The 25,160-nt window shown below is 35.8% G+C and overlaps 1 protein-coding gene across 2 annotated transcripts; it reads right to left on the bottom strand.

Annotated features, from left to right (window-relative positions):
- Positions 1–2,428: 2,428 nt before the first annotated feature.
- LOC18433284 (THUMP domain-containing protein) lies at positions 2,429–24,389 on the bottom strand. Of its 2 annotated transcripts, XM_006843378.4 has the most exons (8): positions 24,033–24,389; positions 23,739–23,855; positions 15,912–16,256; positions 11,826–11,965; positions 11,564–11,684; positions 11,098–11,238; positions 3,418–3,594; positions 2,429–3,244 (listed from the first exon to the last, which is right to left on the bottom strand). In XM_006843378.4, exons 1-7 carry the CDS (start codon positions 24,120–24,122, stop codon positions 3,511–3,513), a joined length of 1,038 nt encoding a protein of 345 aa, XP_006843441.1. In that variant the 5' UTR covers positions 24,123–24,389; the 3' UTR covers positions 2,429–3,244; positions 3,418–3,510. The 2 variants fall into 2 exon arrangements, with proteins under 2 accessions (XP_006843441.1, XP_088719453.1); XM_088863327.1 differs by lacking the exon at positions 15,912–16,256 and having other exon boundaries at positions 24,033–24,349.
- Positions 24,390–25,160: the final 771 nt, after the last annotated feature.

Here is a 25,160-nt window from a genome sequence, read left to right on the forward strand (position 1 = left end):
CTCTGTTTGGTTGGCTTTAACATTATCATGCGGACTAGCTTAACAAAAATTAATACCCCCATCATTGTTACAAAGAATGCCACCCTTACTTGCTAGTTCTAGATTTCCTATAGAGCTTCTATTAAAATTAAATTTCACACATCCACAACCAGTGGCTTCCATCTACCCTTTGGTCTAACCTTGACTATTCTATGATTAACTACATTGGACAGGTTATAAATAACATCTATCTTGACACCCTTTTTAACTTCCTTAGTAGCTGAAAATCAACTCCACAGTGTGTGAGCAATTATTTGCTTTAAAGAGTCCACCCTTTCAAATGTTCCTCGATTTCTATCCAACCAGACCTCCAAAAAAAAGAAGCCCTGAAAATCTGCCAAATAATTAGACAACCAAGATTGAGCTGCTCATGAATGTCTCTGTGATTCCTTGGTAAAGTCAAAACAACATGAAGGAAAAGATGGTCCCCATTCTTAGCATCGTTTTTACACAATAGGCAGATATTAACTGAAATCCTTCATTGTTTCATAAGATTAGTAACAGTTAGATTTCTTCCTTGCAACGACCCACGTAAAAGCTTGAACCTTGTATGGAACTGGCCATTTCCAGATTTTCTTGAGAGAACTTAAGGCCCATATAAAGCGATCATGAAAAAATAAGCAAATTTAACAATAAACACTTCATCATTTTCACTCTCTCAAATCACCTCATCCTCCACAGTGCTAGAAAGATTAACCCCCTCAAGATTTCCTTGCAAATAAGTGAATTGAGTCAAAATGGCATGAGGTATTCTATTATCAATACAGTTCATGTTTCACATTGTTTTCATCCCCTACTTTTCAAAAAGTTCCCCAACCCTTACCAATGGAAAATAAACTTTCTCAAACAAATATGGAAAAGATGTTTTCAACGTGTTATCCACCAGCCATATAACCAAAAATACACCTTGTCTCCCTTTCCAACTATCCATCTTGTATTCCTTTCTATCAAAGATCCACACTTGAATTCTTTTCCATATCAATTATTGTTGTGAGGTTCCTCACCCTCTAAAACTCTTTAATCTTCTAAGCTTAGCCACAAATCTAACCTCCCACCTTATCTTTCCAAGAATCCCTAATGACATTTATAAAATTAGGACCAGACTCCTAGGCTACAAACTATTTAGAAGGTCTGCGGCACTTGAGGGCTTACAGAAGAAGGCTTGACTAGAAGTAGTTAGTGATCAGAGGTGCCTTTAGGGAGTAGCTCCATTTTGGATTCTAGGAATGTGAATATCAATTTGCGTTAGCAACTGTGCAGTTCATACATTCTCGGATGCAACAGTCACTCTTTTTGCTATTCGATCAAGGGAACCATTTCCTAAAGGAGCCAAAGCCAACAAAAACACAATTGTTTTGGGGTGGGCTCCTTTGCAAACCCGGAGAGAGGGTATATAATCTCATCCTTTTATTTTTCTTTTCATATTTTTCTGATTTATTGATTTTTTTTTCCTCTTTTCCCCTACATCAATTGGTATCCGAGCTTTAGAAGATTCATCAATTACAATGCCACCAAAATATGCTCTTACAATAGATGAAATATTGCCACAAATCATAGAGCTTGTGAATCAATAAATTAAAGAGAGCATAAATCAAGTCATGAAAGAAATTCGAGGTAGATCCGCGAAATTTGAGGAGAGAATAGCAGAATTCATTGAGAGATTAGAGAAATAAATATGCAAATGCAACAAGTATAAAATGCATATCATAAAGAAAGTACTCTCAATCTCGTAGATCCTGTACCACATCTCATCCAAGGGATAAATTGAGATTCACCACATACTCTAAGGATTGATCCCATATGGAATGAATGAATTTCGATCCAAGATTCATGACTTGAAGGTCCACATGATATCAGAATCAAGCTCAATCTTGTCAAATTTTATAAGGAGCTTGAAGGAGAAACAACGATTATCTTTCATATCCTAGAGTTTCACTACATGTTACACATAAGTGTTTAATTAATTGGTTCATTGAATAAGGTAAAACACTAATGGTGTAACTCCACCAATTATTGAAGTGTCATTTAAAGGATGCAATGTATATAACAAGCTTGGGTTTGAGTTTCTTTCAACCCCGGAAAAATGATACTATTAATTTTTTTTTTATTTTATTATTTTTTAGGAGTCAAAATTAATGTTTGACTTTGTTTTGGGTTCCTAATTTTCTTTAAAAATATTTGTGTAGTTTTCTATTTTAAAATATGAGGGGTTATGATTTAGTATTGGTTAGGTTTCCTACACACCAAGTTAGATTTTAAGGTGTTTCTATAAAAGGTGTGGTTTGTATAGAAGCAAGGCTCTAAAGTAGAATACACCTTCAAATAGCGTCAAAAAAATGTGGTTTCATTAATGGAAATCTTTGTGATAGCTTTAAAATATATTTTCATCTTTAATTATTAAATTTAAAATATTATTTCATGTTGCAGTTTCACAAAGCCAAGAGTTTCTCCAAAATAATACAAACGCAACAAAAGATTCGCAAAAGGTGAAATTTCATCTTAGTTTGGGGGCTCCATCCCCACAAGGACCGCAAAAGTGCCTTTGACAACAGGGAACTCACTCTTACGATAGTGATAATTGAAGTTTTTTAAACAGCGTGTATTCTATGTTCTCGCTATAGCACACTATCCATCGACTCCTTTGGGTAAAAAGTTGCTTAGGAAATTTCTTTAGATCGAAAAATTTGAGATGAACTTAAAACTCATCAGATGATTATCTTTTTAAAAAAAAAAAAGATTTTGAACTCGCAACAATAGGATGCATCTGCCCAAAAACTGGATGGTCAACTTCCAATCTTTGGATTGTTTTTTTTTTTTTTTTTTCAGGCTCTTAGAGAGGTCATTGGATTTTTTTTTTGGGGTAAGTTGTTCACTAGATTGAAGAGGACGCATCCTCAAAATTCACGGTCCAAAAGAGACTCCTACATGGAATTTTACCCAAGTGAGTAATGGACAATATGCTCCCACAAGAATATCTTTTAGTTATCTAAATACCAAAGAAAAACAATGTCTTCATTCTTGTTCCAGCTGATTCTATCAATCCTGGAATTTTCAAGAAGCTACCTCCTATCAGAGTTGCAGAAAGTCGCCTGTCAATATATAAAGTCTAACTCTAGTTAAAAACAGTTTTGATGCATTGGTCCCTCCTTTAATTGAAAGGACCTGGTGTAGGAAGCTTGAGGAGGTGCATCAGTTTCCGATTTACCTATCAAAAGAGAAAAAACTTATACAAGTCATTGATCAAAGAAGAGAGAGCTTTCACATGGCGAAATGATATGAAGAAATTTTTCTACCTGTACTTCTTTTGTTTCACAGTTCAGAACCATACACACATCATACATTCTAGAATGACAATCCATACAACTAAGAAATGCGTACCTCACAAAATCTCAAAAAAAGTGCATCTTCACGAGGCTCCTCTTGAAAAAGAGCTGAAATATAAAATATTTAAAGTCAGATAGGCATTGCGCTCTAAGATGGTGGAGAAGATAGCTGCCTCAGGTTATATTTGGACCACTCCTTGTACTTCTCAACCACCCCCACCAAGCATATTGTCTGCACATATCAAAATCTCCAAGTACTTAGCAGTTGACCACCATGAGAAACACAAAGCAATGAAGGCACATATAGTTTCTTACTGCAGTAAAACAATACAATCAAAACAAAATTTATAAAAAAAAATACAACTCGAGCAAAACTGCAATGGTGAGGGTCAATAAAGATAATAAGCAATTATAATACACATCCACCACGATTCCAAATTTTCAAATGTAAAACGCCATTTCTGCTCTCTGATTCATTCTTATGGAATCTGAACTGGTGAGGGTCAATAAAGATAATACGCAATTATAATACACATCCACCAAGATTCCAAATTTTCAAATGTAAAACGCCATTTCTGCTCTCTGATTCATTCTTATGAAATCTCCAATTTTATAAGCCTGCTGTACTATACTTTTCAGTTCAATCTGCAACAAGAACTACAAAATTCCCAATCTCGTTATAACATTCAAAAGAAACTCAAAGCTGGATGTGGCAATTCAACATTTAAAGGTGTGGAATGAGGCTGATGGGAAAGGCTATACTCCCTTCAGACCATGCCTTGAAGAATCGGAAATCTTTTATCAAGGATTTATGGTATAAAGAACAGTAACCTCGAGGCTTCATGAGTTTGATAAAAGAGAGATTGGTCTTAGCAAGCCTCATGAGAAAGGATGATGCTAAGGGAAAATAACACTCAATGACCCTTAATCCAGATTAAGAAGCATTATAAGGCAGGACTCAAGACTCATAAGCCAAGTTGAGCACTTGCAACTTTCTTCTTTTCTGGTTGGCTGGGGATGTACATTTTATTAAATCATAGAAGTTACAAGCATCAAAAGGAGTAAAACACCAATAAGAGTATCATAATAACAACTCAGAAAGGAAAAAAATGGCATGGAACTCCTAAACACACCAACCCTAGCCAAAGACTCAGCATCCTTGCTGGCCCGCTTTATACATGGCTTTAGTACAAGTAAACTTGCATGGCTATCGATTTAACAAAGAACCCCACAAAATTAAAGGGGCATAGGCCTCACAAAAGACCCATCTAATCATATTCAACAAGGAAGCCTCCCTGCCGGTTTTTTGGGTAATACAGCAAGACTCCCTGCTTTCATCTGCCATAGCACCACACAACCTCAAGGGACACGATAAACCTTCAAAAAGTGGACATCCGTCCAATGAGTTAACCTAAATATTTTTTGGTGCCAAAAATATCCTCCTTGAGAAAGGAGTTAGCTATCAGAAATAAATTACTAACTTGAGAATATCTTGGTGTACATGTTTGATGTTCTCCTGCCTATAATCGCATTGGTCAAACTACACCTCTCTTTGTGACGGTGGGCCACATGCAATCCAATAAGGTCTTAACCTTTCTAGCTCCCACACCGTCCTAAACATCACCAAACTAGACGGTAGAACAGAGTTCCACAATGAATTTATCAGTTTATTAATGGTAGGGGAGTTAAGCTACAAGTTTTTGAATGCAAGGCATGGAAACACTTCAACAGTGATATATCAAGCAGTACCTTGGTCAAAAACCTGTTTCAGAAACGGTCGTAACTGAATTAAGAAAAAAGAAGAAACAAAGAAAGAAGAAGCAGGATTTCCAGTCTAACAATATTGGGAAGACATTTAATCAGATCATAACAAGCTCTATTTGCTTTTAAAGCACAGAAATCTAGCTCTTAAATACTACATATGTTATGGGCAGTGTACTAATTTGTATCAATATCACATAGTTTTGTCTATTATATATTTTCAGGGTATTTAGTGCTTAAGCATCAGCCCAAAGTCAATACGATAATTTCTGATCTTACACGAGGCTATTATATGTATGTAGTGAATGAATTATCCCAACTAGTGACAAACAGTGAAAGACTTATAACAATGAAATCTGCACCAGTGAACCATGGTTTATGGCTTCATGCCACCTTGTCCTTGCAGCTACAAGCTCCTCCAGAATAGGCCCCAACAAGAGGAATGCCAGGTAGACTGATAACATGATCCAAATGAAACACACTATTGCACTGCAACTTCAGATTAATTAGTGTCCCCAAAAGAAGGGTTATTCATCCCAAACAATCAGGATACCTAAGAGTTCTCTTTTCAGATAACTAAAATTTAAATTTATGATAAAAAAAAACACAACCAGGATGCCATTACCAGATACATGATGACAACGAGTTCTTCTTCCAAAGAGCTAGAACCCTGTTGCGTCCTTGCTCTTTCGCCTTCCCTGGTGCGAACTTCTCATATAATTGATGAATGACAAAAGGTATTTCAAATTTTCCACCTCTTGTTTCTCCCGCTTGATGCCTTCCATTCTTACCTTTGAAATATATTTTTAGGAACAGACCCGACACATTATCCATGTCAATCAACCATCCAGTTCTTCCATGTATCCAAAATGAAATTATAACCAGCAGCCTATCTACAAACTGAATAAGTTACTACCTCATCTGCCCAGCCAACCCAACTAAAACCCACATCCCTCTCAGTCTCAGTCACGAATTCAAGCTCTACCATTGGTCCAGCATCTAAAGCAACCTCTTACAAGATGGAACCAATGCCAAACAAGGCCAAAAACTTCTGTGTCAGTCCTACCCAAGTCCAGCCCACATCCCAAAGATAGACTAATCAGCAATGACTCACGTTTAAATCTACATGAAACAACAGAACCACCCTTTGGATCATCGTCTACATCTGAAGAGGCAAAAGTGAAATACAAAGGCCAGCAGCCTGCCATGAACCCATCTCCCAAAAGGCAACACGATCTACAACTGTTTGCACTTCATTGACATAATTTATCATCAGTAACAGCGTGCTAGGACTCAATATACCAATGCCTAGACCCTTTGACACCTCTATATACTCATAGTTAAAACTCATTGGTCCCACAAAGATCATGCCAAGAAGGAATAAATATGAAGATTATGCATAGAACTCTAAAAGCACCAAGCTCTTGGGCGAGTGGCTCAATACCATGGTGGAGACACTTTTGACTTTTGAGTAAGGATTGTCACATGATGATTCAGAGCAAGAAATACATCCATAAACTGCATTGAACTTATTGTTCAAGAAAGACAAATGACTAGAATGCCCCTAGACACGAACAAGGGATAAAAAGCTCAGGAAGCATAAAGCATAGACAAATGTTATATCCTAGGCAAAGTATGGGCTCTTGAGTTTCATACTATATGCTCCAGAGTCCAAAAAGATTCTAATTTTATGACATCCCCAAATCCCTCTCTGTCTTAACACATGCAGGGAGGCTAATATTACTTGGGATGGGATGCCCAGGCTCCCAACATGTGCCACCTGGCGATTAAGTTGATTCCAGTGCCCATAAAGCGGTTGATGGGCTTTAGGGGCATGTGGTGTGATTGGCTATAATTACCTGGGATGGGATGCCCCGCCTTAGATTGCATTTTGACAAGCCTCCTTTTAGGTTATAGTAAATGGAACAATAAGAGCATATTATCGTAGCTCATTGGGGATAACTATGGGTCTACACACCCTTCTACCCTAGTTGGACTATAGAAGGAGGTTGAACCAACGAACCTGGCCTAAGGCCTTGTCATGGGTATCCGGATTGGCAGGGAATGTAGAGATTTATCTTATTTATTGCCATGAAGGTTTCACAAGGAAATTGGATAAATTATAGTTGATTGTATATATGAAAAAAGATAAAATTTGCAAGCCCCATATACGTTAAAATATCATTTTGAATACTTGAGAGAGAAGAGTAAGTGTGGTACAGGTAGAGAGGAAGAAAGAAGAGTGATGTGACCCCTAAGTTCATTCTTGAGTGAGGGGATGTACTCAGAGATGTATATTTATATTGCTTCTAACCCCATATTAATTGAGGGTTAGATAAGGTACAAATAAATCCAGAATGACATATTTGTCCTTTTCAATAAACACGAACTACAAATACAAGAATAAGGTGCAGCAGCATACGAAATTACCAATATATGCATTACCCATTATGACTAACACCCCCCCTCAAGTTGTACATCGTGTTCTAACGTGCAGAACTTGTCCTTAAAATACTGTATGTGGTTCCTTTGATAACCCTTATGTAAATATTTCTGCTATTTGATCTACCGTGCCCACAAAGATGGCTTCAATGCTTTCCCGTACAAAATGATAATCGATCTGAAAATATTCAGATCTATCATGAAATATCAGATTTTCCACCAAGGCTAAGGCGCTCTTGTTATCACAAAACACTATAGATATATTTGAATTTTCATGCTGAATGCGGTCATCAGACTACAATCCATAATATCTCTGATATAGTACTTCCCAATGCCTGATATTCAGCTTCAGTGCTTCATTTGGCTACTATCTTATATTTCTTACTTCTCATTATATCAAGTTTTTCCCAAGATAAACACAAAATCCAGAGACTTACCTTCTTTAATCTGGGTCAACAACCCAATCAGCATCTAAATATCCTATTATTCATTCAATTTGCAAATTCTTCATATCATTTTTATGATAGATCATGCTATTGCTCACCGTTCCCTTAACATATCTAATTATTATCTTTAGGACTTCCATATGAGATGAAGTGTGCATATGCATAAATACATACCTAATTAATTGCATATGATATATCTGGTCGTATTAATGTGAGATACGGTAAAGCCCATGCTCAGTCTACTTTGGTTCTCTTAATTATTTCCCTTCATCCCTGCTCAGTGTACTATTCATGGCAATAGGTGTCCATCAAGGCTTGCAGTTCACCACATTAATTTTCGTAACAAAACTAAGACATACTTTTGTTGAGATAGCTTAATTTTTCATTGGTGTCTTGATCTACCTCTATCCCAAGAATATAAATTAGTTCTCCAAAATCATTTAGAATTTATTGTTAAGAAATCTCTTCACATCAGCAACTACATCTATGAACTACTTGTAATTGTGACATCTTCGACATACATAAGCACAATTATAATACATGCATCATTTTTTGTGGATGAACAGGAAATGGCCAATTGCTGTTCTCTTAAATTCTCACTCCTTTAATGCATTATGAAAACTTTGAAACCACATTCATGATGCTTGTTTCAATACATAAATTGATAGATTATGTTAATCTCTTGAATCTGCTTCCCTAAATCCCAGTGGTTGCTCCATGCAAACCTCCTCTCTCAACTCCCTATGAAGAAATCCATTCTTTACATCCAGCTGGTAGAGTAGCCAGTTTATAAGCCAAGGCTAATGATAAAATAATGCGTATTATCACAATCTTAACAACTAGACCGAAGGTTTCTACATAATTGAGTCCGTGTCGTTTATTAAATCCTTTAGTGATGTTTGTTAAATCCTTTAGTGATGTTTATTAATCCTTTAGCTACCAAACTCGCCTTGAATCTCTCAATACTTTCATCTGATTTATATTTCACCTTATATACCCATTTGCAACCTACTACATTTTTACTTTATGGCCTTTTAACCATGCATGGCCTTGATTTTCTTCTTACATAGATTCAAATTTCAATCCACCTCTTATCCTTTGTTGCCTCCAAGTACGTTGATGGCTCTTTGATCTTCAGGATCTCACTCAAGAATAGTTGATGTTCATGAGTGAAACCTCCATAGCATACCCATCTTTCAATAGGCTGTTAAATGCGCGGCGAGATTGAGGACCCTCAGGAGACAGGTTCAGCAAGATGGGGTCATCGAAGGGGGACTCTCACAGACCTACCCCGTGATGCCATAGATAATGAGATTGAGGACCTCAGGAGCAGGTTCAGCAGCTTGCACAACAATTTGTGGGCATCAATCATGGGAAAAACAGTGATCTTTCGGCCCCAAGAACACGTTGAGTACAACTTTTTCACCATCATGCTCCGCATGAAGAATTCAGTGAAGAGCAGAGTGAAAGAAGACCTAAACAAAGAGTGCATCACTCTAGGCTTTGTTTTCGATTTGAAGGCGGGCATTCCTGATTTTGATGAGCCTGATTTGACTCACAACCAGGGGAGAGGTAATCTTGCTACTTGTGAATACAATTTGGTTCGTGATATTGAGGAGCCTGACCATGGAGAATCTTTATTTTTATCCAGTTGTTTCCAAAATCAGTAAGTTGTAGATTGGGATTTGCCGCCAATCTTCAATGCATGCTCAAATGAAGAATGATATTTTGTAGGAGAACCAATCTACGATTATGAACAATATTTCGTGGGCGAACCAATCTTCGATCAACAGATGAAGTTGTTGGTTCGACCATCGAATCTATTGCTCATCCCAAAGATGCCCCTTGGTATGTTTTAAGGCTGAAGGGCTATATGAATTGCTGCAATTTCAGCTAGTTTACAAGACTGAACTGAGCTTATGTATCACAGTTATTCCATCGACATATAATGACCATGTCATCGAGGGTTCGCCAAAAGTGTTCATGAATATATCAATTGATGGTAAAAACCCAATTTCAATGCACATTCACTATGTTTCAATGCACAAGTCCCACGATCATGTTTAAAATATTCGGGTTGAAGAAGATTGTGGGCTTAGCAAGGAATTCATCTTAACCTATTTCAAAACTCAATAATGATGGTTAATTTTCTCCAAAAAAAAATCAATGAAGAGTTTTCTCCAACCAAGGGAGATTAATGCAAGACAAGACGCCTCTTATTTTTTAATTTTTCTTATTAAATTTAAGGGACATATTTTTTAAAGTTTTAGGGTTTTTTAGTTTGTTTTTAGGGATTCTAGGCTTTTTTATAATTTTCAGATTTTAGGAGTTATGTTTAGAAAAGTAGTTAGTGTGCTTATTGAATTATTTGTTTTATCAGGGTTAAAGATCTCATTACGAATTATGTGTTATTAGGGCTTCAATTTCTATTAGAATCAGGATTTCTTGGTTTCTATGTAAGGTCTTTTAATGTAAATAGGGGTCTATGCAGAGAATTTAGCATAAAGAGTTGAGTTTTGATATCTTATTTCTCGTTTAACCAATGTACAGCCATTGAAGCTGGCTTATAGGCTTCCTCTTTAATTTTCCAATTTCACTGCGAAATTCAATCTACAGCACCCATCCATGGCGTTCTTTCAGATTTCTAGATTTCAACAAGATTCAGAGGTTTATAATAACAGTAGCATATTTGTACATATATTCCAACATGAAATGAATGATAAAGAAACAGGAAAAGAAATGAATGATAAAGAAACAGGAGAAAAATTGTTTTTTATTAGTCCATCTCAATATCTAAGAACAAGTAATACATTTAATCTGAATATATAAAGGATTATCCATAAAGAGACAATTTATCTTTTGCACATGAAGGTCACAATCATTCTTGTCCCTTAAATTTCAAAATGGACGGTTGTAAGAGTGTCATTAAATAGACACAAAGTTTCAAAAGAAAAATTCGCAGACTTCGTGATTCAACCCAAGCCATCCAATTTGACATCTGGGAATGATTGTGACCTCTATGTAAAAAAGATAACTGATCTCTTTGTAGACAATCCCAATATATAATTCTGCAAGATGACACATACCTTAACAATTTGGACGACGATAGTCTTATCTGGATTGTTGAGATCGACTTTATGTGGCTGAGGAACAGCTTTTGCAACTGAATCTATGATTGCTGCTCGTTCGATTCCTGTATTTGCACGGGCATCATACAATACTGCAAACTGCAGATGCAAAGGAATAGTTTAGGGAGGTTTGGTGCTGTACTTCATGACATTAGATGCAGAAGCTGCTCCTGAAGAAGGTGAAGATTGATGTACGAAAACTAATGAAGTAATCAAATGTCATATTGGATTCTTTCATGGAAGGATTCACAAAAAGGGAAAACTAAATTGGACCGATTCCAAACTGTAGAAGAGATTGCAAAGAAATTATATCATAAGAAATAAACTAGAACTATATCTATTTCTTCATTTCTGAAAAAAAAAAAAAAAAGCCAAAGCTAGATATGTAGCACATAGATCCAGATTTGATTAATCAAAGATTTACCTTTTGAGGCGGATCACCTCCACTAGGATAATAATGGTCAATTAGTGGCTTAATTGCCTTCGAGATTTCTTCACCAGATGCATAGCATGTTACTTCAACAGGCAACAGTCTCAAGATGAATCTAAAGATAAAGGCCACAATTGCATGAAATTAGTTAGATTGAGAAACAAAAATGTTACCAAAGAGGGTCCTAGTAACCAATCCTCAAGAATCTTTTTGATGCAAGCTATTATTGCCTTAGAAAGTATGGAGAAGAGTAAACCTTGACATATGTTTCCTTGTAGCAGCAGCGGTCTTCATAACATGAGACACAATATCAGCTGGGCACGGACCACCTTCTTTCTTATGCATTTGAATGAAAATGACAGCATTACAGCCGGAATCAAGGCTTACAAAGTGCCTCTATTTCAAACAAGAGAAGCAACCGTTAGAAAATATTATTTTTGTTTCTTACAACCAGAAACTCATGATTCTAATACCCTTACTATTTTGTTTTTTTTCTTCATAATTATTAAACTCTTCAAAAGAACATGAACGAAAAGATACCCTCAATATGGAGACCAAAACCCAAACCTTTTCTCACGCAATTGCCCAATACTATTCTCTCACACCCTGCTCCTTCTGCACTCCCTTCTAGAACTTTTGACCTTTTCATCATCAAATAAATCACTTCTCTTCGATATAACTAATTTCAAAAAAAAAACTAATGCTTCCCCGGCCCAAATACCATCCCGACATCCACAATAGGCACAAGCCCTAACTCAAAGGCTAAAGCCTCTAGTTCTTAATCCTTAAGATCCATAGATACATTACTAGAGGTAGAAGTCAATAATTTCATGTTATCTATTTATTCTCGATCATTGCTCAAAAAATCGACTAGGCCAAGGTACTCGGACCTATGATGTTGTGTAAATTTTTAATAAAAAAAGGAATCTATCTTAATTGTTTAATTAAATCATAATGGTGCTTATTTTTTAATAAAAAAAGGAACCTCTCTTAGTTTTTTGATTAAACTATAATAGTGCTTATTTTTTATTAGAAATAAGGAACCCCTTAAAATTTAAGAACGATTATTTTTTTAATAAAATAAGACAAGGCTTATTTTATTATTTTATAATAAAATAAGAAACATCTATTTTTTAATTAAAAAAATGGGATCATGTCTGGTGGGATTCGAACCATAAACGTGAAACTGTTGAGGCAGCTAGACCCCGTGTGATTATAGCTAGGATACATAATATTTATAAAAAATCGGTTCATAGTACTTGGTCTCGCCCATAGGTCGAGACCGAGTAACTCAGCCCATTCCAAAAACAATGTTCTCGATTGTAACATATTTTATTGAAGTTGTAAATATTACCAGGGGAGTTGACCCCAAGGAGGTGCCCCACCAGCACCTCAATTAAACATGGTGTAGGATAAGAATAACAATGTCAAATATTTTTTAGCTCATAAAAAATCATGGCCAAGTGCCATGGACGAACACTCTCCCCCTAAGCCCATCGTACACCATCAAGGCTATCTCCTTCCATTATAGAGTGGTCCCTGTGAGATCAAACCCTCAGCCATGAAACAGTGGTATGGCCTTAGCTAAAGATGCAAAAATAAATTCCAAGGGGCTCAAGAAAGAAAGTTGCCTAGTCAAGGACTACCCTTCAGACAACAATCGAAGTTTAGCATAACATACCTAGGAATCGGTTTAGAATTTAGAACACCTTGGACTCAGTCTCATCGATGTAATCAACAAAAGGGCAACAGTCCTTATTCCTTAAGAAAACACAACCTGGAAACCTGAACACTATGGTAATGCAAGGGCCCACAGAATGACCTGGTTCTAAATGCTACTCCACAGAGTTGGACCCTCCACTCTCAATCATCTAAAAATTCTATTATCCGGCTTCTTCCAAAGACTCAAGAAATTAGGTGTTGTAGACAACAGCCTCAATAAACACACACCCATTCAAGATCAAGGGCATAGAAGTGAAATACAAGTCATATGAGTATGGAAAGGTTTAAAGCAACACTGGCTGCAAAAGGGTTTGTTCAACAGCATGGATTTGATTATGATGAAACATTAAGTCCTATTGTTAAGATAGTGACATTTCGAGTGGTTGTTCCCTTGCTTTTTCCTATGGTCGGTCACTTTTTCAGTTGGATGTTAAAAATACCTTTTAAATGGAAAGTTGGTCGAAGAGGTCTACACAGAACAACCACCAAATTTCCATGAAGCAAATCCAAAGACTCATGTTTACATGCTGAAAAAATCTATATGTGGGTCAAAACAAGCTCCTAGAATGTGGTCTCAGTGTTCCATAATGTGCTAAAAGAAACGAATTTTATCAGAGTAGCAAGAACTCATCCATTGTTTATTTTTCACATCAAGAAAGGTGTTATTACTATTCTTCTCTATGCTGATGACATTATAATTACTAGGAGTTCTATAGACCTGATTGATGGTGTCATGAAATTTTTGCATGATAGATTTATGATCAAAGGCTTAGGTTAGTTGAGATACTTCTTAGGAAGTGAAGTACATTGAAACGAGAATCAATTTGGTTATCTCAACAAAAGTATAATCTAGACTTTCTAGAAAAGGAAAATATGACTTATTATAAGCCGTATTGTACACCAGTAGCTCTGAATAAAAGATTAAAGATATCTGAGGATAGCTTTAGATAATCCAGAGAGGGGAATTACAGTATCTGCCTCTCACCAAGCCTGATATATCAAATGTCATTAACCAAGTATGTCAATTTATGCATGTGCCCATTGACACTCACATGGAGTGTTGAAGAGAATAATCAGATACGTAAAACGAACAATGAATCACGAGCTTCTCTATGAAAGAAATAACATGAATAAATTAAATATTGTTTCTATAGTTGGGTACTCTAACGTAGACTAAGCTGGAGATCCAGATTCTAGAAAATCACTTTCAAGTCATTGTATCTTTCTTGGTAGAAATCGAAACTCATGGAGGAGTAAGAAATAGAAAACTGTTGCAGGGTCTAGTACTGAGGCTGAGTATCGATCATTTGTAGATGTAGTTTCTGAGGTTTCATTTTATACAAGAGATTGTTTCTTTTCTCATAACAAAATATGCACGTATTATGACAAACAAGAGTGCTCTAGCAATTTTAGCAAATCCAGTGTTTCGTGGTGGCACTAAGCACATTCAGATAGATTACCATTTTATTTCTTAGAAAATTAAAGCCGAGGAGATAGATGCTCGCTTTATTGGAACCTAAAATCAAATAACTAATATCGTGACAAAAGGGCTTGCAAAGATAGACATGAGTTTTTAAAGAATAAGTTGCATGTTCAAACATGATTTACGACTTGAGGGGGAGTGTTAGAATACCATCAAGGGTAATCCGAATAGCAACATTTCCCAATTCCAACAAGGCTTTCACGGGTGAATATTTACTCTTTCAATATCTGCTTCATTTATAGGTTCAGATCAACCTATGACCTCTCAGAAAAAATCAATTCATTCTTGGTTTATTCTGCCATCCCATCCCATGAATCATTAGGATTCATTTTCAATAGAATCTTATGCAGTCACTGGTTCCATTGTTCCCATAGCTTCTCCATTAATGTCTAGGCCCTTACCTTTGCAATGGAGCTTTCAATTTGTTCCCGAATCAATTTTCTTAGTCTCTATCAACTCAATGCTCTTTATTATTTCTCCTACGAGGGTATTTCTGTAATTTGTGTGTATTTTAAGTGGTTTATGGATTGCAAAGTCATTACCCATAATATATAAGGGCAAATCTGTCCTTGCTCAAGAGGTAACATTATATATTTTATAATACAAGAATTAGGGTGTAGCCATGGTGTCTGTTTTCATGGTAGAATAGTGTGTGCCTCTTTTCTCTCTTCAACTCTATGTTTTTCAAGAACAACCTGACACACTAGTGTCCATGATTCAATCACTGAGAAAAAGAAGAAACAAGATAAAATGTCATCAAGATTGAAGAAAATACATCCATATATATATATATATATATATATATATATATATATATATATATATATATATATATATATATGCTAAGACATACCAAATGTACAGCAAACCTAATATCTGGAATATTGTTCCCAACAATTTAAGTTTATAACTTACCTTCAAGCATTCCTTGACATTCAGCATAAAATTTAAAATTAGAAAGGAAGTAATGGACTTCCACTTATTAAAAAAGCACAGAGTAGTGGACTAAAACAAGAGCAATATCCCCATCTACTAAAACAAGAGCAATATCCCCATCTACTAGAAGATTCACACACTTGAAAGTCCACAGATTTATAAATAATACTCCTAACCATACTCTTTGATTCTTAAGCATACCTTGTCCCTGTCCCCTAATTCTTCAAGTTCAGCTTCAAGTAGTTTATCGATGCTTTTTTTATCAGTTTTATTGCAGCTTAAACTGTCAGTTGATGGCACACCAGTTTCCAGATGTTGTTTCTTTATTGGTGTTTCTTTTTTCAAATCTGGTTCACCTTCCTGACTGACAGTTTTATTGTGCCCATTTTCGTTGCAAGGATGTGTTTCTGATTCATCATCACTAGACGAATCAGAATCCTTGAACCGAATTTTATTGTTCCGCACTTTTGCAGGTTCTGATGTAGATTTTGCACTTGAAATTCTCTCTTCAGTTGAATCTTCTCCATGCAATAGCTCTTCATAGAACTGTGCATCATGTGTAAAGTATCATTTGGATGCAATGAACGCAAAAAGAGAGAATCAATCAAATTATTGAAGACAAGAACAATCTCAGCTATTTGAGTTTGTAGCCAAATCTGAAAAAAAATTATAGGCTTATAGAAATTGCTCTAGAGAAAAAGCTGCATATACTAACTTTTCCTGATAATCCTCAGGAAAGATCATCACTTTGCAGAACAAAGTGCTCAGACCAGAACAGAAATCACCGAAAGGAAACAAAAGAGAACCACTTGACATACTCCTAAGACCGAAATGCTTGCTGCAAGATTAGTACCACAATAGATCACTTTGTAAAGCTCTTTTCTACTCCTTTTAGCATATAATAATTTCTCTCCATTTTTTGACCCAGAGCACCAAGTCATTCGTAAGGATGAAGTCTGCGAGAAATGTCACCCTAAAGGTCTATCAGCTTGAAGCCATATTTAATGTGCATTTACTAAAAAAATTTGAATATTTAATTGGAAAAGGAAGAATGTAGATGAAGAATTTACATTGTTGGAGACAAATGCAAATACTTTGGCTAACAGTGTGCAAGCAGAAGCGTTAGTAATTTCCTTCACCTTACACACAAAAACACAAGCAGTAGCAACAATCAAAACTTCAACCAAATTCTCCTCAGCCTATTCAAGTTCATCTTTAACAGGTTGAGAATATCCATCATTCATGCATTCTGCATGCAAAACATATGTGCCTCTTTCCACAGCTCCGTAGCAAATATACAGGCTATTGAAGCTGATGCTGCTACATGAATGTTCACTAGCTAAATATCGATATCACCGTAGGATACTCTGCTTCGAAATCCAGATCATCCACACATACTTCCAAAAGTGGCATTTAGACCCTTGTTTTAAAAGAACATTCTCCATGAGGATCAATCATCCAAACAATTATTGTCTTAAAAACTCCTACTAAGACAACACAAGCATGCAAGCACAGGACACACACATTATGGAAAAAGCTTCTCCAACACGCTTATAGTTTGAGGGACTTGTTTGGGTTGAAATCTTGCACAACATTTTGTTTCGAAAATAAACGATCTAAAAAGTGATCTTCAATTCTTGAAGGCCTAGGTCCACCATCCACCAAATGTATGGCCCATGCCCACCAAAATTGCTGACTCATTTTCCTCCCTTTTTTGTATGAATTCAAACGTTTTTTTTAGGAAATTAGCAGAAAAATCCCTTTTATTTCCAAATTTTAAAATAGTTCTATATATTCTTATATTTTACACTTAAGTCCCACTTTTTTATAATGAGTATTGTATTTTAATTTTATTATTTTTTCTATATATTCGATAAAACACAAATTTTGGCCATCCATACCTCTCATATAACGCACTTGTAATGAGATTAAATTATATAATTAAGTTAAACAAAAATGGCCAAATGCCTAAAATTTCGAAATATCCATAAAATTTTCAAATTTGTAAGGACATTTTGGCCATTTTTATTTAACTTATTTCTATTTTTAGTACTTTTAGAAGTGCATTATGATAAGAAGTATGGCTGCCTCAAATTTGAGCTTAATCGGCTATAGAAAAAAGAATAAAATTGGAAAACAGATTTTTTTCGTAAATTTCCTTCTTTTTTTATTGTTGATCATCTTGAAAAGATCTAAATGTCTGGGGCATACTTTTCAAAGCAATCTACGGAACAGTATAAATCCCAAAAATTTTGCACATACGCTCTCTTGTATTTGACAAATAAAATCATGAAAAAATGCAGTGAATATGTACCTTCCATTTCAGGTGTTATAACATAGTGTTAGATCGAAAGGGAGAAAGGATTTATTTGATCCCAGATTTTGTAGATTGCCTCATCATCATCAAATAAACAATTAAAAAAAGAAACGAAGTTGAGTTCTCTAAGACGTAGATTTGAACGTACAATAAATGGACCATCAGTCTTCACTATTGGGTGCTTTTTTTTTTTTGAATGTTACTATTGCGTGGGTTTTCTTTAGCCACTTCTGGGCTGCACATTTCACTATCCTTTTTCAAGTTGGGAACTACAATGAGTAGTGGTTAACCCAAAAGGTTCCCCTAGCTATGGTTTTGAGCAGGGCAAAGATTCCAGTGGTTCACCCTTGAGCACACGCACACACACATGCACACACTTGTATTATTATTATTTTTGAGTAAGTTGTGCATATACTTATATTTGGTTACATGGGAGTTTCCTCCCCAACAGTTCGATTAACGATCTAACAAATGAAGGAATAACAGTTACACAACTATGCAATAACCGCCATAAAAAATGCAGTGAATATGTACCTTCCATTTCAGGTGTTAGATCGAAAAACGGATTTATTTGATCCCAGATTTTGTAGATTGCCTCATCATCATCAGATAAACAATTAAAAAAAGAAACGAAGTTGAGTTTTCTAAGACGTAGACTTGAACATACAATAAATGGACCATCAGTCTTCACTATTGGGTGCTTTTTTTTTTTTGAATGTTACTATTGCGTGGGTTTTCTTTAGCCACTTCTGGGCTGCACATTTCACTATCCCTTTTCAAGTTGGGAACTACGATGAGTAGTGGTTAACCCAAAAGGTTCCCCTAGCTATGGTTTTGAGCAGGGCAAAGATTCTAGTGGTTCACCCTTGAGCACACGCACACACACATGCACACACTTGTATTATTATTATTTTTGAGTAAGTTGTGCATATACTTGTATTTGGTTACATGGGAGTTTCCTCCCCAACAGTTCGATTAACGATCTAACAAATGAAGGAATAACAGTTACACAACTATGCAATAACCGCCATACCACTACTGGTAATTACCTTCCTATCACCCATTGAATTTCCAATCCAATGGTAGGGGAGGGAACTCCCATACAACCGAATACAGGGGACATACTACTATGATGTATATAGGGAAAAAGTGATTCCTCTTGTTGTTCCTCCAGCTCTGTTAGAATGCGCTTAAATACCAGATGAGTATTCATTGCATATTAAATGCTTTACTTTTCTCATATAATTCGGCTTAAAAGTAAACTTCTAAAGGTATTATGAAGAAAGAACAAGACAAATATGATAAAGATTATGGTAGTACATACTTGGTAAGGTTTAATGGAAAAAATTGCACTTCGATTTAAGAGCGTGTATGATAGAGCTTTCTAATCCTAGTGGATTATCAAAAAGCATCGAGTGTAGATCCATTGGGTTAAAGTTAAGTGAACGTATTTGATGCTATCTATGGTAACAAAATGACATTCAAATAGTTCGGATTTATAGAATGCTTTTAAAGGTATTATGAAGAAAGCACGAGATAAATATAAAAAAAGATTTTGCTAGTACATACTAGGCAAGGTTTATTGAAAAAGATTGCACCTTCGATTTAAGAGTGTATATCATAGAGCTTTCTGATCCTAGTGGATGTCTAACATTATCAAGAAGCATCAAGTGTAGATCCATTGGGTTAAAGATAAGCGAACACATTTGATGCTAATCATGGTACTAAAATGACATTCAAAAGCCTGAAGAGGTTTTGAAAAAAATGTTGTACATAAACATCATCGTAATCATTATCCAAGCTTTGTCCCAATTATTTGAGGTCGGCTACATGAATCATGTTCCTTCATTGTTCTCTTTCAAGGGTCATACCCTCAGTAAGACTAAAAGTCACTATATCTTTTCTCAATACTTCTATCCATGTCCTTTGAGCCTCTCCTTGCCTTTTTAGGGCCTTCCGCTTGAACCAAATCGCACTTCCTAATGGTGCTATGTTAGGTCTACATTGCACATGGCCAGCCCACCTAAGTCTATTTTTCCTCATCTTAGCACCTTTGAAGCCATACTTAGGTTCCCTCTTATGCATTCACTCCAAATTCTATCCTTTCTTGTCTTGCCACTCATCCATCTAAACATCCTCAACTTAGTTACGCTCATCCTATGGATATGTTCTTTCCTGACTGCCTAACATTCCGTCCCATAAAGCATGGCTGGTCTCACAACAGTCCTATAAAACTTCCCCTTCAGCGGTTCAGCCTCAATGGTACACAACGATCACATAAAACTCCAAATGCACATCTCCACTTCGCCACCTCTAATTATATGTGTGACATCTTCTTTAATCTCTCCATCTCCTAGATTATCGACCTACATATCGAAAACAATCTCTTTTTAAGTATACCTCAATCATCTATCTTAACTACTTCCTTATTTTTACTCCTATTATTACCAAACTTGCATTCCATATATTATGTCTTAGTCCGACTAATTTTAAAACCTTTAGATTCTAAAGCATCCTTCCAACATTCTAACTTTGCGGTGACGCCACCTCTAGTCTCATCAATCAAAAACTATGTCATCCGCAAACAACATAGACCATAGTACCTCATCTTGTACAGGCCTGGTTAACTTATTCAAAACCAAAATAAAGAAATATGGGCTTGGTGTTAGACCCCTAATATAGGCCCATTGTAACTGAAAACTCACTTGTCTTTCAACTAATTGTCCGCACACTAATTAGCATCCCTCGTATATATCTTTCACTATGTCAATATAGCCTATGGTGGCTCCTTTCTTTTCCAACACCCACCAAATTAAACCTCCAGGTACCCCATCATATTTTTTCTAAATCGATAAAAACCATCTGGAAGTATTTTTCCTTCACCCTAAACCTCTCATTCAGTTACCTAAGTAGGAAATGGCTTGAGTTTCCAATACACTCGCTTCAAGCCATAGTCGTTGCTCAACCAATCTCTCCTGCAGCTTCATAGTGTGGCTCATAAGTTTGGTCCCTTGATAGTTCATACAACTATGTATATCTCATTTGTTTTTGTAAAGAGGTACGACAAGATTTTTTATCCATTTGCATGGCATTTTCTTTGTTCTCAACACTTTGTTGAACAGCTTGGTAAGACAACATATACCAATGTCCCCCATGCACTTCCAAACATCTATTTGGATACTATCTGGTCCTAAAGCCTTTCCTATCTTCATCTTCCTCAAAATTTCTTACACTGTAGATATCCTAATCCTGCGAAGGTAAGTTCCTCCTAACGTTGTGCTCCTATTGTGTTCGTCATTTAACAATTTCTAAAAATAGGTTATCCACCTTTTGTTAACCTCATCATCTTTCACTAAGATCCTTTTATCCTCACTCTGAATGCATCTAATATGATCTAAATCCCTACACTTCCTCTCTCTTATTTTTGTTAGTTTGAACACATCGTTTTCCCCCCTCTTTTAACCCTAGTTTATTGTATAGCTTATCATATGCTTTAAGTTTAACCCTAGATACTATTTCTTTAGTGTTTTTCGTAGCATTTTTATATTCTTCTAAGTTTTGATCATTTCTATTATATTGTCAAGCTTTATAACATTATCATTTTTCACTAATAGCCTTGTCAAGCTTTTGAACCCTCACTCCACCACCAAGTTTCCTTGTCGAAATTTTTTTCCCTCTAGTTTCTCTTAAAACTTTGCTTGCCACTTTTGTAATACAGTTGACCATCTCATTTCATATATCATTAACTTCATGCTTAGAATTTCATTTCCTTCTTTTACCAATTTGTCTCTAAATAAATCTATGTTCTCTTTTTTTAAATTCCACCACCTAGATCTTGGACACCTATTAATTTAATTCTCGCTTCCATATCTTCAGGAAGACATCCATAATCACAAGCCTATATTGTATGGTCAAACTCTCTCATGGGATAAATGTTGTACAGAAACACTTGACAAAAATGTCTAGCAAAAGGCCAACAAAAACAAAAAAAACAGTAAGATATATTCCGCATAGAATTTTAAAACCTAATCTAATACATCCCCATTGCTTATCATAATTCCTCGTAATCTCTTCATGAATGAGCCTGCATGTTCTAGGAGCCTGGAGCGCACATCATTTTCTCCTTTTTGCCTCCTTCAAATCATTCATCTTTTACATATTCACCATTGGTTTCTAATGACACAGTTATATAGGAAAAATTTTCCAGATTTTGGGGTTCCCATGGATATTTCGAACAAGTTGTACTAGGAACTGTTGCTAGTCTGGAGATGGGAAGGAACATATTATGCTACCATAATTATGATAAAAGAAAAAAATAATATAAATAACAAAGTTTCATATGGAACCAACAACTAGCATTCACTTGCATCTCAATGAACTTGCATAATTACATTCCTGGAATAAAACCAATGGCTAGTTCTTTATCCACCAAGTATAGCAAAAGAAGATGTATGCAATCTCTACAAAAAGAATATCATTTAGAGAAGGAAAAACACCCACAAAGGAATTCCTAGGCTCAAAATCATTGATAAAGAGCACTGCTACATGACTCAAAATCCTCACAACTATTTATTAGTGCAGGACTCAGTACCCAATAGGAACATCATACGTCCCATAAACGGAGACAGTTAAATTCGCTCTCAACCAAGGTATTTAAGACTTGACCCGGTCAACTCACACTCGGCCGAGTTACTCGGATTCTGAACATTGATGAGCCAAGTCATGGTTACAAACTTGGACATATAAAAACAATCATAAAAAAGTCAAAAAAGTTATATCTTTTATTAAATCAATGCATAGATGTGTTCATATATAACTTTTGATTTTTTTATGATGATTTGTGAATCTTTCCTATCATATACTCTATATTCCCCCCCTTTTTCTAGATTTCTTTGAATTATTTCCAGCTATAAACCAATTTTTCCCAAATTCTATATTTTATAATTTTTCCCTTTTTTTTAGAATTTTAATGCTTGTTTGTAGTTTAGTTTTTCTTCTTTTTTTTAACGATTTTTATTTTAAGCAACTTTTTGGTACTTTTTCAAAATTTTAACCCTTTTTTGGGGATGGAAATTACCAACATGAGTCCAATCGGACTTGACTGAGTCACAAAGCACGAGCAAGGGCTGAGTCTTGAACCGAACACAGCTCTCACCATAAAAATCCCACAAACGGCCATTCCATAGTAGCAAGACTTCATATATGATCATGCCTATAAGTAAGAAAGGTTACTATATCTAGAATACAAGTATAGCACATTGTACCTTGAATACAAGTAAGTTTTCAAAATTGTAGGAAAGTAAAGACAAACACTTTGCCAGCTTAAATATCTTATTCACCATAAATCGATCTAAAACAAGTGCCAATAAATCATCAACTTGCTCTGAAAATCTATGCTAGGTAGTCAAGGGACCGCATTTAATATCCCTAAAAAATAAACAATCAGATTAATCATATCTAATTACAAAACAAATAAAGGAATTCATTAATTCTCCTTCAAAAGAAGTGTAACATCTCCTAAACCATGGAATTTATATTCCAATAAAATTCATATTTAACACAGTGACAAGAATAATCTTCCAAAAACGAAGTTTCAAAAATAAAAAATAACAGTAAAAAACAGATATAAGCAATCCATAATTTTTTTATAAATGAATCAATCCAAAAGAAAACCGAAAGACGAACCAAAAGGGTTATCATGGAAATAATACCTTGTCAAGGAGATTAATGGCCTCAGTAGTAGCTTGCCGTTCCCTTCCACCATCACAAGTGACAAAGAAACCTTGAACCCCAGGGCGCAATGGGTATGAACCCTTCTTAGTTGGTCTCTGTTTAAATCAGAAAAATATATATTTTTATTTATACATACACAAGAAGCTTCACCTTGATATACTCCTTCAATCAAAACAATCATAAAGTTACAGACGAGTGAAAATCAGGAAAGATACATCTAAGAACATGAGAGGAACTTGATAACATTCTCGGTTGTGGAAAGAGAAAATTACATTGTGCGGCAAGTAATGGGATTTCCTCTTTTTGTTTCTGCCATCGTTGTTGTCATTAGAGACTGACTTGGTCTGCCCCTCAACTGCCATGGCTGCAACCGATTGCTTAATGCGTCTCTCTCCTTCTATTGCTATTTCCCAAAGCGCATAAGCCTACAACGTATTCGTTTTAGTAACTTCAAATTACATAAAGGGAACCCTTGCAATAGAAGTGGCAATGAGCAGTCTCTCTCTCTCTCTTTCAAAAAAAACTTCATATGCAAACCTAAACAAAAGGAACGGTCAGCATGTTGCTCATGTAAAACCGAGGTTTAAAAAAGCTCATCAGCTGCAAATTTTGCCTCAAAAGGTTTTCAAAAAAATCTATATAAATTTTTAAAAATAGTGTTATTTTATTTTCTAAAAAAAATTCCTTATAAAAATAGGTGACTATAAATCTTTAAAAATAGTGTTATTTTAGTTTCTAAAAAAAAATTCGTTATAAAAATAGGTGACTATAAATCTTTAAACATAGTGTTATTTTAATTTCTAAAATAAATTTATTTGTAAAAATAGGTGAATAATACGATGTTTTTCCCCCCACCCCCCCCCCCCCCCCCCCCTCCCCAAATTAACTTATTCATTCAACTTACCCCCCATCTTTGCTTTTCTAACAATTTTTTCTCCAAAACTATGTTTCCTAGCAAATACCCCCCAATACAAAAAGCGAACTTTTTTTTGATGAAGATACCCTTCTCGTAATTTAAAAACTCATTTTCGGGTCCAACAAAAAGAAATGTCGGACCCAGGTTACGAATGCCGAATAGCCCTCTCATAATTCCATAATTACCGGATTGCATTTGTAAACGTCAGAGCGCCAGTCAACAGCAAAAATCCCCGGACTGTCATATACAAACGCCGAACTAGCCTCTCTAATCGTCGGACTGCCTCTCAGAACACTGGACCCAGTGACACTTAATGCCGGACTGGCCCTTCAAAATACCGAACTGACCTAACAAACTATCAGAATGCACCTCAAAACGCCGGACCGGGGCAGTTCCAGTGACACTGAACGCTGGACTGGCCCATGAAGACGTCGGAGTGCCTTTCCTCATTGCTGGACTGCCCTCATAACACAGGATCGAGGCA

This window comes from Amborella trichopoda, chromosome 1, assembly GCF_054954075.1.
Source record: "Amborella trichopoda isolate Santa Cruz 75 chromosome 1, AtrichopodaSantaCruz75HAP2 v2.0, whole genome shotgun sequence".
Classification (NCBI taxonomy): Eukaryota; Viridiplantae; Streptophyta; class Magnoliopsida; order Amborellales; family Amborellaceae; genus Amborella; species Amborella trichopoda.

Coding starts and splice junctions, on each gene's coding strand:
- LOC18433284 (XM_006843378.4), bottom strand. CDS start 24,122: ATGGCAGTTGAGGGGCAGACCAAGTCAGTCTCTAATGACAACAACGAT. Junction 23,856..24,032: donor CCCATTACTTGCCGCACAAT/GTAATTTTCTCT, acceptor TGATTTAAACAG/AGACCAACTAAGAAGGGTTC. Junction 11,966..15,911: donor AATTAGGGGACAGGGACAAG/GTATGCTTAAGA, acceptor TGTTTGAAATAG/AGGCACTTTGTAAGCCTTGA.